The sequence below is a fragment of the Saimiri boliviensis genome, chromosome 14 (assembly GCF_048565385.1).
Source record: "Saimiri boliviensis isolate mSaiBol1 chromosome 14, mSaiBol1.pri, whole genome shotgun sequence".
Taxonomy (NCBI): Eukaryota; Metazoa; Chordata; class Mammalia; order Primates; family Cebidae; genus Saimiri; species Saimiri boliviensis.
Window position 1 is genome coordinate 62,990,943 of NC_133462.1, and position 13,614 is coordinate 63,004,556.

Here is a 13,614-nt window from a genome sequence, read left to right on the forward strand (position 1 = left end):
GCCAGGATGGTTTTTCTAAACACAAATGAGATTCTGTCATTCTTCTGGTTTAAAATCCTCACTGGCTCTCCATTACCTTCAGCCCAAATTCCTTAACAAGTCTCAAGGCCTTGCTCACCTATTCTACTGTCTTGAGACTGCTATGTTCCAGGTACATGAACTTTTTTTTTTTCCAGATGTGTCTCCAAAACCTTTCTAGATGCTTCTCCCTATTCCTGGAATGCTCACTCTCTAATCTACCTTTGCAACCCCCCACTGCCACTGCTGTCTCTGGGGGAATCCAGCTCAGACATCAGCTCTCTCAGGAAGCCATCCTTGACTTCTCAGAGCTGGGCTAGATTAGATGCCTGTCGTATAAACTCCCACAGCATCCTGTTCTTACTCCTATTACAACTCTTGGCTCTATGTTATAAAATGCATATTTACTTGTCTATTTCCTGGCTGAGAAGGTTGGCTTTATGAGAGGTGTGTCTATTTGGCCCACTGTTGTATCTCCAACCTCTGGCACTGTATCTGGCATGCTTATAAAATGAAAAAATCAAGACATCAATGAAAGCATGGGTTTGAGCAGAACAATGTAAGGCAGTCCTCAGAATGTGTTAGGCTGGATGACTTCGAGGAGAAGATGGGTCCCCAGTCCAAGTGCATGAACCTGGGTATCCATTGTCAGCCTAACTCAAGAAGAATCTGCTGACCTGCTCAGAAACACTCCTGTAATTCACTGTAATTCAGCTTAATGCTAAGCTGAAATTTTACAGACTAATTTAAAAAGAATTTAAGATAATCCATGTTTTAAATTACTCTGTGACATAAATGCTGTCCCTAAAACTATTAAAACTTTGCCCAAATATGGGTCATCGGCCTTCCTTGGCTGGCTTTTTCCACAGGAAGGCTTCCTCCATCCACAAGGAAGGCTGATGACCCCTCGGGCTGAGTATGAGAAAACAAGGCTGGCCTCTCTATCTGAATGGAGGCTCAGCCATAAATGGTTAAGCTAAAGCAATGGTTTGGAAACTTCATGACAATTCTCCTTCTGTTCTTCATTACTGCAACTAGCCAAATCTTTCCACCAAGCAAACAGAACACAAATCTTCCACTGAAAACAGGTGATAATTTTCCAAGATGGCTAGTGAATGAGAGCTTTATTTTTTCCCCTTCTGATCATTTATAAAAGAATGTAAGTGTGTTATAGAAAATAACTGAAACATGTTGAAAAATAGACAATAAAAATTACAAATAAGTCTACCGTCCAGAAAACTTTAGTTAACATTTTGGTATACTTTCCATCTTTCTTTTACTCATATATGCATTTTGATCTAGTTAAGGTTACTATATATATAGCTACGTATTCTGCTTTTATCCCACTTAAAATTACATTGGAAACATTTTGCATGCCTGTAAAACTTCTTCATATCATTATCGTAACAACTGCCTTAGTTTTCCATAATTTATGATTCAACCAATCCCTCTGTCTGCACATTAAAGTTATGAAAATTTCCTTTAGAAGGATCAATCAACTTTCCTAACTGCCAGTTTCTTTTCTTTTCTTTTTTTTTTATTGCATTTTAGGTTTTGGGGTACATGTGATGAACATGCAAGATTGTTGCATAGGTACACACATGGCAGTGTGCTTTGCTGCCTTCCGTCCCCTCACCTGTATCTGTCATTTCTCCCCATGCTATCTCTTCCCACCTCCCCACCCCCCGCCCCTCCCCCATTTCCCCCCAACGGACCCCAGTGTGTAGTGCTCCCCTCCCTGTGTCCATGTGTTCTCATTGTTCAACACCCGCCTATGAGCGAGAATATACGGTGTTTGATTTTCTGCTCTTGTGTCAGTTTGCTGAGAATGATGGTTTCCAGGTTCATCCATGTCCCTACAAAGGACGTGAACTCATCGTTTTTGATGGCTGCATAATATTCCATGGTGTATATGTACCACATTTTCCCTATCCAGTCTATCATCGTTGGGCATTTGGGTTGGTTCCAGGTCTTTGCTATTGTAAACAGTGCTGCAATGAACATTCGTGTGCACGTGTCCTTGTAGTAGAATGATTTATAATCCTTTGGATATATACCCAGTAATGGGATTGCTGGGTCAAATGGGATTCCTAACTGCCAGTTTCTTTAGAGACTGTAGACCAACTTTTAAAATTACTTAAGCAAACACAGAATTAGGAAGGAGACCTGGTCTCCACCTCCACCCTCCCTCAATCAGATAATGTGTGCATTACCTGATACAAGTGGCTTTGCATTTCTGAAGTTCTAGATTATTCATATTATAACTTCTTCCTAAAAGTGCAGATTTAATGTAAGTGCTTCAGATGATGGAACAGCTGTATGAGTATTAACGCTTGGTTGGAGTGTTTAGGGCGACACTTACACATAGCCTCCTCCCTCTGTACTAAGCACGAGCAAACAACATTATTACATGGCAAGTGGCAGTAATATTTACCTAGCAACTTCAAGTCCCCGGAGCAATGTGAAGCAATACACCACCGTGATGGCAATGCAGTGGGGACCCCTCCTCTCCATACTCAGCTCACGAGAATCTTGGGAAAGCATCTCTGTGAAGGATTTACCTTCTGCAATCCTCTATAATAATGAGGGTTTATACAAAATTATTGTGTCTTTATTGTTGCTTTAGATCTTTGTCAGAGAAGCCATTCTGTCTTCACTGCCTGGCCATCTCCTTTTCAAGAACTCTTAGAGGGAGGGCTTGGTTACTAGATGCAAAAAAAATGCCTTTTTTTTCCTGATTAAATTGGTAAATAACAAAACTAAATGCCGGCAAGACATCTATATGAAAAATATCATTCTTTTATATCCTAATAACCAACAAATGTGAAATTCAAAATAATGTTGACTTTTTCAATATCCACTTGAAAATTAAAACAAATTTTTTTCACATTTAGAAAGTAACATATACTCTTTTAAAGACAATTTGAAAGACAAATATTTTTAAAAATTAAAATATCCTAAAGTCTCACAAACAAGATATGCACTATAACATGTTCATGAAGACGCATATGGGCTTTTATCTATGGATGTTTTTCCCTCACATAACTGAGATCATATTGCATTTAAAAATTGTATTTTACTTCCTTTGCTTATCATTAAAATTTCTAATATCACTTAAAATTCCTTATAAGCATTGTGAATGGCTATACTCCCATTCTTTCTTTCTTTCTTTCTTTTAAGAGACAGGGTCTTGCTACGTTGCCTGGGCTGGAGTACAGCAGCTATTCACAGGTGCAATTACAGTGCACCACAGCCTCAAAGTCCTAGGCTCAAGTGATCCTTCCTCCATCTTAGGCCTCAGCCTCCTGAGTAGCTGGGGCCATGGGCACAAGCCACAGCTTTCCCAATTCTTTTCAAATGCTCTGCAATACTTGGTCATTTAGAAAAATATTCATATGTTCTAACTGTGTCTGTCATTTTAAAAATATGCATTTCATATTTCTTCCTCTGAATCCTAAATTCCTGTCTTGAGCCCTGGCTTCTTTACCTGATTCCAGACCCACAGGGCCCAAGTAACTGCTAGACTCTCCACTTGGATATCCTATTGGCCATTAAATGCAACAATGTAACAAGCCAAAATGAAGCTCATCACTTTCTTTCTCACCACCACTTCCTCCTGACTTGATCTACCACTGACGCCTCCATTTCCCTACTCATCAGAATCACCTCTCTCCTTCCCTCTCTTTGCTCCCCACATCCTACTTACAACCTTACAGACTCTGCTTTACGATGTTTTCTCCACCTTTCCCTCCCAACTATGTTTGGCAGATTTAGCAAATAAAAATACAAGATGCCCAGTTAAAATAGAATTTCAGATAAATGAATACTTTCATTCATGAACATATCCCACAAAACATTTGGGTAAAATTTATACTGAAAAGTATGTATTGTTTACATGAAATTCAAATTAAACTGGGCACGTGGTATTTTATTTGGCAACCCGACTCCTATCTCCATTTTTACTGCCTTTATCTTAACACTCCTTATTTCTGCTACTCACCACCTTCAGTGGTTTCCACTGCCAAGTTCCTCATGCTGACCTTTAACCTCATCAATAGACTAGCCCTGATATACTTCCCCAGCCCCATACCCCACTGGTGCCCCACAGGGCTCTCAGCTACAGCTCAAGTAGCTGTCTTGTGGCTATGAAACACTCCCCACACTTTCCTTCCCTAGGCCTCAGTTCATACCACCTTTTCCATTTAGAATGCCCTACCTTGCCTGTCCAAACCTTGACTCCATCCACACAGAGCCTCTACTGTAGGCTAGGCCCTCCTGGCCTCTTATACAGATCACTGGAAAGGGGATCCTGCCATGTGGTAGGTCAAAAAAGTGGAGAATTGATCATTCCATGCGGTTGAAGTTAATGTAATAAAAGGTCTCCTACCCAGGGCCTCCCTGCCTCACTTCCTTCCCCATGTTCACACTTCACTCCATTCCACACACACACAAAATATCAAGCAGTGACCACCTAAAGCACTGTTTCTCAAAGCGCAGTCCTCCACCCACATGCACGGAATCGCCTCTGGGGCTAGGGCTACAGATTCAGCTGTGGGGAACAGCTAGGGCTTGGCATGATGAACAAGTTTCCCAGCTGAGTCTTGTGCTCACTCTAGTTGAGAATCACTGGCCACATACATACCTGACCACATACAAAGGCTTCTCAGTCTGCTTTCCTCATGCTGGTCCTTGAACATGCCGCATACATACCCATGTATTCTCTAATACCTCGGGAGGCCCTGGCTGCCCTTCCCACTTTCAGACTCAGCCTACTCAATTCCTACTTGTCCTTCCAAACCCAGTTGAGCTTCTACTTCCTCCATGAGCATTTCCCTGCTCACTCCAAGAAGTCTACAGAAAAAGGTACTCACGTGACTTGTCACTAGCCATGCATTTGTCTCACCACATGTAATAGAACATTCCTCTAAGACAAAAATTTTCTCTGTATCCCCAAAGAGATTAAGATCATGTTATGCTCTGGCTTGCTAAACAAATAGAAGCTGCAGTAATAGTCAAATGTCAATGAACCCAAAGAAGCTAAGTAAGCAAAAATGAGAGTACCTTCCAAATTAGGAACTGTGACAAGGAGGTATTCTACTAAAAAAAAAAAAAAATTAAAATAAAGGTGATTTCATCCATGAACAAACATTTATGCCTTTAAGTATGTGTAAATCCTATCTCAATAGTGACAGGACTGCAAGTAAGATTTGTGCCATGTGAGCCAGGGCCTGCTCATCAATCTTCCCCATGGTTGTCCCCAGACTTTGGCACATCCACAAATCAAGAAGAATTTCCTGTAGTTGAGACCCATGCCTGAACCTATTCCAAAAATATACTGCAAACTGAACAAGATAGACTCATCTGCTTTTCTCCTCTACTTCCTCCTCCTCTGGCTCTGGTGACTTCTCCAGGGGCTGCCAGAAACGATTCCCTCTCCTCACCTCCCACATTTCAGAGGTTCTCCCTCCCCTGATATCTCTGGACTCTGGGTCTCCTTCTACTTCCTTAATCAAGGGCTCACCATTTTTCCTGAGCCTCTCTTCCGCCTGTCTCCATGCCTACATATTTGTGGAACCCAAATCTTCCTGTCAATCACCTTTCTAAAACTCTCTCTGGTTCCTTATCCCCTCAAGATAAAGTCTTACTGTGGACTACAGGGCTCTTCACAGCCAAACCTCCACCTTGCTTTCATTTGCATTCCATTCAGTCAATAACCTCTGGTGCTTTCCATGTGCTAGACACCAGAAATATGAAATCAAAGGGTCTGGAGTTCACAGGAGAGTGGGGAGTAAACATGCAATTGATGCAATGTGATAGGCTTAGTAGAAACGTAAGAGTCCTCTGAAGACTCTTAATCAACTAGTGGCAACTCCTGTAAGGAGTTATTGTAGAATCAGGACTACAGTGAAACCTCTAGCTTCAGCACTCTTTTTACTGCTTGAAGCAGCCTGGCCAAAATACTTCTGTTTGCCTCAAGAAAATGAAAAAAAAAAAAAAAATCCACGAAATGGAAAAACACAAGATGATCCATAATGAAAATACAAATTAAGTATTAAAATGCAAAACCCATAAACATTTCTAAGGGGACATTAAATCACAGTGAAGGAGATCATATAAATACTGCATTTATAAGATGGAAGTGCAAGGAGATACTTAACACATGCACAGCCCTGATGATCGTCCGTGACTCATCTATGTTGGTGATTCACACGGTAACACAGAAGACCAAGATAACTACTTACATGCAGATGCTACTAGTACGACTTGGTAGGGAAAAAATGGTACCTCTACCTTTTAATACTCATATCTATAAAAAATTTTAAAAAATGACTTTTTAAAATCTAATGAAAAAATGCACATGTGAAAAACTTGAATTTATTTCAAGGAGACAAGAAACTAGATCTGAGAAACCAGTAAGTGATTTCTAAGATAATTCTAAGAGGATGTAAGAAGGATTTCATGCAAAATTAAGGCAGAGAGAATAGTGAAGGGAAAGGAGATCATAGAGATTTCTGATATGTTCTCTGTCCTCAGAGAATATCGTCTAGGTTTGTAGAACCATGTTTTTAAACTGCAGACTGTAATCAGGTCAAGATAGCCATTTAGTGGGTCATGCTGGTCATTTATTTTAAATGAAAGAGAACATAATCTCATAGAAAATGCCAGGTTGCCACTCACATAGCATGAGAAGTATCAAATTCTGTGTATAACTGTGTGTGCACTTGCATTTTTATTCATTTGCAATGCAAAATACATTTCATGTGGCAAGTTGCAGTCAGGAAAGTTTGAAAAACACCCTTCCTTAAAGGACTTTCCTTAGAAAGGGCTTTATTTTTAACACACTAAACACACTCAATTATGAGTACTGACCCTTTTCTTTGTTCTTGGCATTTGTGCTAAAATTAAACAGAGAATGTTAGTGGAATATTAGAACTGGAAGGAAAAGGCGAATTAGCAGAATGTAAATGAGAGAACTGATAAGAGGAGACCAGAGAGCAAGAGAACGAGATGGATGACCTCTGGTGTTTTTTTCTAAAGACTTTTGCTTGTGATAACTAAGGATTACCTGGATATTTTATGTCCTCTTTAAAGCACTGGATATACAGTAGCTGCTCAAGAGTTGCTCATCCAATGATCTTCTAGAATACCTGCATTCTCTCTATGGCAATGCTAATCATGCAGAGTGATGGCTGTCTTTCCACTGTCAGTCCCTTCCACTTGTAGCAGCTCCTTGGAGGCTGGACTAATGTTTGGTCCATGGCTATATCCCTGCCCTATGACAGTGCCTGACAGACAGCAGGTGTTCAGTGCATTTTGCTTGGATTGTATTGAAAGGCACAACAGACAATATAGTTAGAATACCCATTTGATGCTTGAACCCCCTTGCAAGAACAAACTGATTTCAGTCCACTGACCAAAAGATATGCTAATTATAGAAAAACAACAAGAAAAAAAAAAAGTTTGCAGGGAGCAAACAGCTTGGAACCACCTATGCCTCTTAGTCCAGAGCTCAGGTTTACTCAAAGGACTTGTCTCGACATTTTAGAGAATAAGAGCCCCTTGAAATCTGACAAGTTATTTAGAATATTGAGCTTGGACCTACTTTTCAGACCCAATCTGGCTCCTAAAGACAAAGTGGAGAAGCTTTTTCTAGTGTAGACAGCTTGAAGGCAACAACCACTTGAATCCAAAGCTGCTGAGCTATTTCAGAGATCCTGTCCACATTGCTAACTAGAGCAGGCAGAATGCCCGGGAGGGTCCAAAGTAGAGGGCTAGATGTAGAGAAGCAGTCAACAAGGTCAAATAATTCAACAATAAATCAAGCGCTGGTTTCTTCCTCACAAGAAGCCCGGGATAAAAAAAAATGAGAAGACTCTAGGAAGCTCTTTGCCTTCCTCACCCCTCTTCAGCTCCGTCATGCCTCCATGCCTAGGTCTAGGTATTCAAACCAGCTCCTAATAATGCAGCTGTTTGTGGGGGGTCATGAAGGATGCCCTGAGCATGGAAAGGCATGCAGCAAGTTATCAGTGGGAAGATGAGTAAAAGATGCCCTTTATTAAAGGGTTAATTCAAATTCAAATTTAAAGGATTGCTCCCTAGTTAATAGGTGCTCATCTCAGCCAGGCAAACCTAAAAACATGGCTATTATCAGAAGAAAGTCATCTTTATCAAGGAAACAGATGAGTATTAAAGGTAGAGAAAAATGCCCTTTCATATCAGATATACTAATGCAATGGTTTTTACCTTCATGTGTCCTATTTATATACAGTCACATCTCACTTCTCTGTGTTAAGGGGGCAAGGAACAGAGTAACTCTGGTCCGCAGAGTTCAAGGGATACCATGGAATCTGGTATCCATAGATACTTTGGCAAACAGGTTCAGCCTCCATTCCCTACCCAATTTCTTTTTGCCTGTTTTTTTGTTTTATTTTGTTTGAGTTTTTTTGTTTCGTTTTGTTTTGTTTTTTGAGACATGGTCTCCTTCTGTCACTTGGGCCTCAGGCTAGAGTGCAGTGATGTGATCATGTCTCACTTCAACCTCCGCCTCTGGCTCAACTGATCCTCCCACCTAAGCCTCCTGAGTAGTTGGGATCACAAGCATATATCACCATGCCCATCTAATTTTTGTGCTTTTGTGGACACACAGTTTTGTCACATTGCCCGGCTGGTCTCACGCTCCTGTGCTTAAGAGATTCACCTGTCTCAGCCTCCCAAAGTGCTGGGATTACAGGCATGAGCCCCTGCACCCAACCTCCCTACCCGATTTCTATCCCACTCTCCTTTTGACCCTCTGTCAGTGTATGCTGAAGGAATATAAATCATCCTTGGATTAACCTAAGCAAAATGTAATCAAGAGAGCCAGTTGGCTTTGGGCCAGAAAACAAGAAGGAAGCTACATATCATGTACTCCAAAGTCAAGCAGGAACAAAGTTGGGGCCTTTCTTTTCTTTCTTTCCTTCTTTCTCCTTCTTTTTCTTTCTTTACTTCTTTCTCTTTCTTTACTTTCTTCTTTTCAATACTATCTATATCTCTATGTAGTTTGAATCTCAACTCTCACTTCAGCCTCAGTTTTCTAATAAATCATTTGTAAAAGATAAGACACATGTCTACAGTGTCTACCAGTATCTGGCAACTTAATGGGTCAGCATACTATGTTAATTACCATCAGAACTGTAGTATTACAAAATGGATTAAAGCAGAGGTTTTAGAGTCAGAGGGACTTCAGAATGCTGGCTCCATGGACCTCACCAGCCATGAGGAAATTTCTTTAACCCCTTTGAACTTTAACTGTCTCATCTACAAAATGGGGATAATAAAACCATTTCATAGGGTTACTGTAAGGTTGAAATGAGTGTCTGTGTGTCAAATGCTTGGCACAGAGTAGATGACCATAAATGATAGCTATTATTATGATGGTGGCTTGCCCCTTTAGATACATGGTCCCAGTAAAGAGCTGTCCTCTAGCTAGCTCAGAAAACCAGACACATTTTTTAAAAGCCACTGATGCTCAATGTCCCAAATACCAGCACATTCTCCCACATCCCTGCTCCTCCTCCCACACTCCCTATTACTGTGGACGGTGTGCCAGCTTCCCTGTTAACCATGTAAGAAACCTATAGTCCTCGTTGACTCCTCCTTCTCCGCCACAGCAAATCTGTCATCCAGTTCCAGTGATTCTACTTCTTAAATATCTCAACTCCATCTGCTTCTCTCCATCTGCTTGCCATAATATTAGTTCAGGCCACCATCAACTTGCCTCTAGATAACATGCCTCCCACCTGGCCTCCTTACCCCAGCCTTCCCGCTTCAATCCACTCCCCAAGCTGCAACTACTGTCATCTTTCTAAAGTACAAATCTCAGCATGCCTCTCCCCTGCTTTCAGCTTTTCATTGGCTCCCCCAAATAAAATCCAAGTCCCCTAAGTGGCTTCCAGAGCCTGCCGTGATCTGCCTAGTGTTTGGCTCCCTCCCCAATCTGATGTCTCACCAATGTCCCTCCTTGTTCTGTGGCTCCAGCCACACTAAAATAATTTGTAGTTCCCCAGGTGAGTCATGAATTTCTCCCTCTGCAAGGATTTGACACATGCTATCCCCTCATTTTAGGATATTTCATCCCTTCTCTTCTCCATGCTAACTCATTCTCAATTTTTAAGTTTTAGCGTAGGCACAGGAAGCTTTCCCACTTGAACACCGGCTTAGATGTGCCTCCCATGGTACTGCAAATATCTGCTTATTTGTTCATCTTCTACACTAGACTGGGAGCCCCTTGAGGACAAAACATATTTTTGTTACTGAAATACTCCCTGGACATCAAACAGCAATTGGCACAAAACAGGCTTTCACTGTTTGTTGGATAGATAAGTGCATATGAGCAATTGGCCCTGTCCTGTGGAGCAATCTCTGGCTGAACATGGCAGTGGCATTGAGCTGCCCAGTAGCTAAAGCAACCCCGGTTACCTTTGCCCATCCATCAAAGCCAACACCTACCTAGGATGGCCACCACTTCATCATCTTGGATCACCTCCAGGGAGCCAGAGACCACGAAGCAGAGGCTGTCAACGCTCTCTCCTGCATGGTAGATGAGGTCTCCTGGGGCGCAGTGCACCGTCTGGAACTCCATGGCCAGGGCCCGGAGGCAGCCATCACTGGCCAGCCGGAAGGCTGGGTGCTCCTTGAACACCTTACGGTTCAGGTGCACGCAGATGTCGGCTCTCATGTCCTTGGGGCAGATCTGTAGGACCTAGCCGGGCACAGAAAAAAATAAAAAAATAAAAAAATAAACAGTATGAGGGTCCTCACTGTGGCCTTCAGTCCACACCCTTTAGCACTCCAGGGGGAGGAGCAACATTTACTGCACCAGACTGCACTCCACTAGCCAAAGTCGCTGCCCTCGTGGAGCTTACATTCTTATAGAGGAGAGAGGTGCTATCTAAAAAAAAAAAAAATCTGTGCTAAATGTTCAGGATGGGGACCTGAGAGTCAGCACTGGGAGTAAGCGGGACTCCTGTAGAACAGGGTCGGAGAAGGCTTCTCTGGAAAGGTGACATTTAAGCTGACTCCTGTATAAGTGCCAGAGTGAGTGATGTGAAAGAAGAACATTCCAACAGGATAGCAAACACAAAGGCCCTAAGAGAGCCGATGCAACAGCCAAAAGGAGTGAGGGCAAAGGGGCAGGAGGTGAGGATCAGAGACAACACCAAGCACAAGAGACTTTTAAGCTGTTTGATAAGCCTTGGGCTTCATTCCAAGTATGATCTGGAAATACTGGAGGATTTTTGAGCAGGGGAGTGTCATGACCTGACTTACATCTGAAGATCACTGAAACTGGAGTGAGGCTAGAGAGGGTGGCAAGTGTCTAGTCAAGGAACCCAGTTAGGTCCCTCCTGCAGCTGTCCCGGTGAGAGAGAGGAGAGGGGAACTTTGACTGGGATGACGGCAGGAGAGCCAGTGAGAAGCACTTAAATTTAGAAGATATTTTTAATGTAGAACTGACATGATATGCTGATGGACTGAATACAGGGTGTTACTTAAAGACAGATGTAAAGCAGCATTTACTAAGCACTTACTGAGTGGCAGGCATTGCTAAGCACTTTAGAATCATTCATTCGTTTAGCACTTACCAAACACATTATGGTATGCTAGGCAGCATCCTAGGCTCTGAGGATGAAGCCGTTAGAAAAAAAAAACAGAAAAGACAAATATCCCTGCCCTGGTATAAGTTACCATCTACCAGGAGGAGACAAATAATAAGCAAAATAAAACGTAGCAGTAAGTACTTAAAAAAAGGAAAGAAGGATAGGCAAAGTTGAACGGGGGTTGGGATTTTACTTAAACTGTTACGTGCATTGGCTAATTTAATCCTCCCATAAACCGTAGAAGTGCTATTATTATATCATTTTACAGATGAGAAAACTGAGGCACAGGGAAGATAAATAACTTGCCAAAAATTGCACAGGCAGGAAATGGCACAGCTGGGGTTTCAAACTAGGGAGCTTGACATCAGAGCCCAGTTTAGATCCCAACAAATTCCTATACTAGGCAGCTGCCCAAAACAATAGGCTCGTAATTTTATTATCAACATCTCGGCAGCATCTCAGAATTCAAGCCAACTGGAAACTGTAGGAGGCTATGTAGGTCTCATCTTCTGAAAAAATTAAAAATTGACAGGTTTTTCTAGAGGGAGAAATATTTCTCTGGACTAAATGTTTGCAATAAACCATTGCATGGCCCCTTGCATAGCAAGCATTAAGTATGTACACCTTCAATCAGACTTCTCCAGAGAAAGCAGAAGTACTTCTAAAATAACCCATTCTCCCATCCTAGCTTATGAGCAAAGCTAGGGGCATAAAATCAAACATGTTCAGTGATGACATTTTTCTTGAGGTTCTGGACACTTTCCTACCCTGCTTCTCTGCCTTAGCACAAGCCATTTGCCACTAAATCTGGTGCTTATCCCCAAATTTGGAAGACTTTCAGCCTCCTTCAAATTCCAGCTCAAATCTCACCTCACCCCTGAAGGCTTCACTTACATCCCCACCCACTCTGGTGCCCCTGCGCTCTCCCTGAAGGTACAGCAGTGGAAAGAGGTCAAAGAGTTGAAGTCCCAGCTCCCTCCCCTCCAGGCGGCACTTCTGTTTCTCCTGTAAAATGCAGACTGTTCACACTGACTCGTGAGAATTAAATGAAATTGTATCTACCAGTACACAGCCTGGGACAAAGCCTGGCCAAGGTAGGGGATTCAGTAAGCACAGATGCTCTTGCTCTCTGTGCCTCTGCATTCTTGATCTGGGCTTGTAGGATGCCCAGCCAGTGAGCATGCCCTCTGGGAATACAGATGCAGAAGAGTCCAAGGCAGAGAGGAAAATTGAGAGTGCCAATGCTTGGGCAGAGCACTTACTAAGGATTTACCTCTATTAGGCTCATTAAAAACAAGACTCCTGGCCAGGTGCAGTGGGCTTATGCCTGTAATCCCAGCACTTTGGGAGGCCGAGGCAGGATCATAAAGTCAGGAGTTCAATACCAGCCTGACCAACATGGTGAAACCCCGTCTCTACTAAAAATACAAAAATTAGCAAGGCATGGTGGCACATGCCTATGATCCTGGCTACTCAGAAGGCTGAGGCAGGAGAATGGCTTGAACCTGGGAGGCAGTGGTTGCAGTGAGCCGAGATCGTGCCACTGCACTCCAGTCTGGGCAACAGAGTGAGACTCCATCTCAAAACAACAACAAAAAAAGACTTCTGCAGAAATGCAGATTCAATTTAGTTCCTCTGCTCTCCAAGCAGATCACTAGGTAATGGGGAGCATTCACATGTCATGTCAAAACTGTGCCCAGTAGTTTGGAACAAAGATTTATTCTCCAGGTGAGTTACCTTTAATACCTTTAAATATTTAGTTTCCCCTGGGCTAGACTTTACTCTTCTCCTGGAATAGGCTGCCAGTGAATGAGGTCTTGGTATGGAGACAGTTTTATTCATGGGCACTGTTCCCAGAGCCAAAAGAGAGTATAGTGTGAGCAGATGAGGGACCTGGAGGGGAGAAATTGCAGACTGGCACAGCCATCAGTCATTTCCAACATTCTTCCTATCTATTGGC

At 42.4% G+C, this 13,614-nt stretch overlaps 1 protein-coding gene across 2 annotated transcripts in view; it reads right to left on the bottom strand.

Annotated features, from left to right (window-relative positions):
- KCNH1 (potassium voltage-gated channel subfamily H member 1) overlaps positions 1 to 13,614 on the bottom strand; it is a 440,752-nt gene that overhangs the window by 114,791 nt on the left and 312,347 nt on the right. For both annotated transcript variants that reach the window (XM_074385133.1, XM_074385132.1), the window contains exon 9: positions 10,507 to 10,759. In XM_074385133.1, coding sequence (XP_074241234.1) covers positions 10,507 to 10,759 — 253 coding nt within the window. The remainder of the gene's footprint in view (positions 1 to 10,506; positions 10,760 to 13,614) is intronic.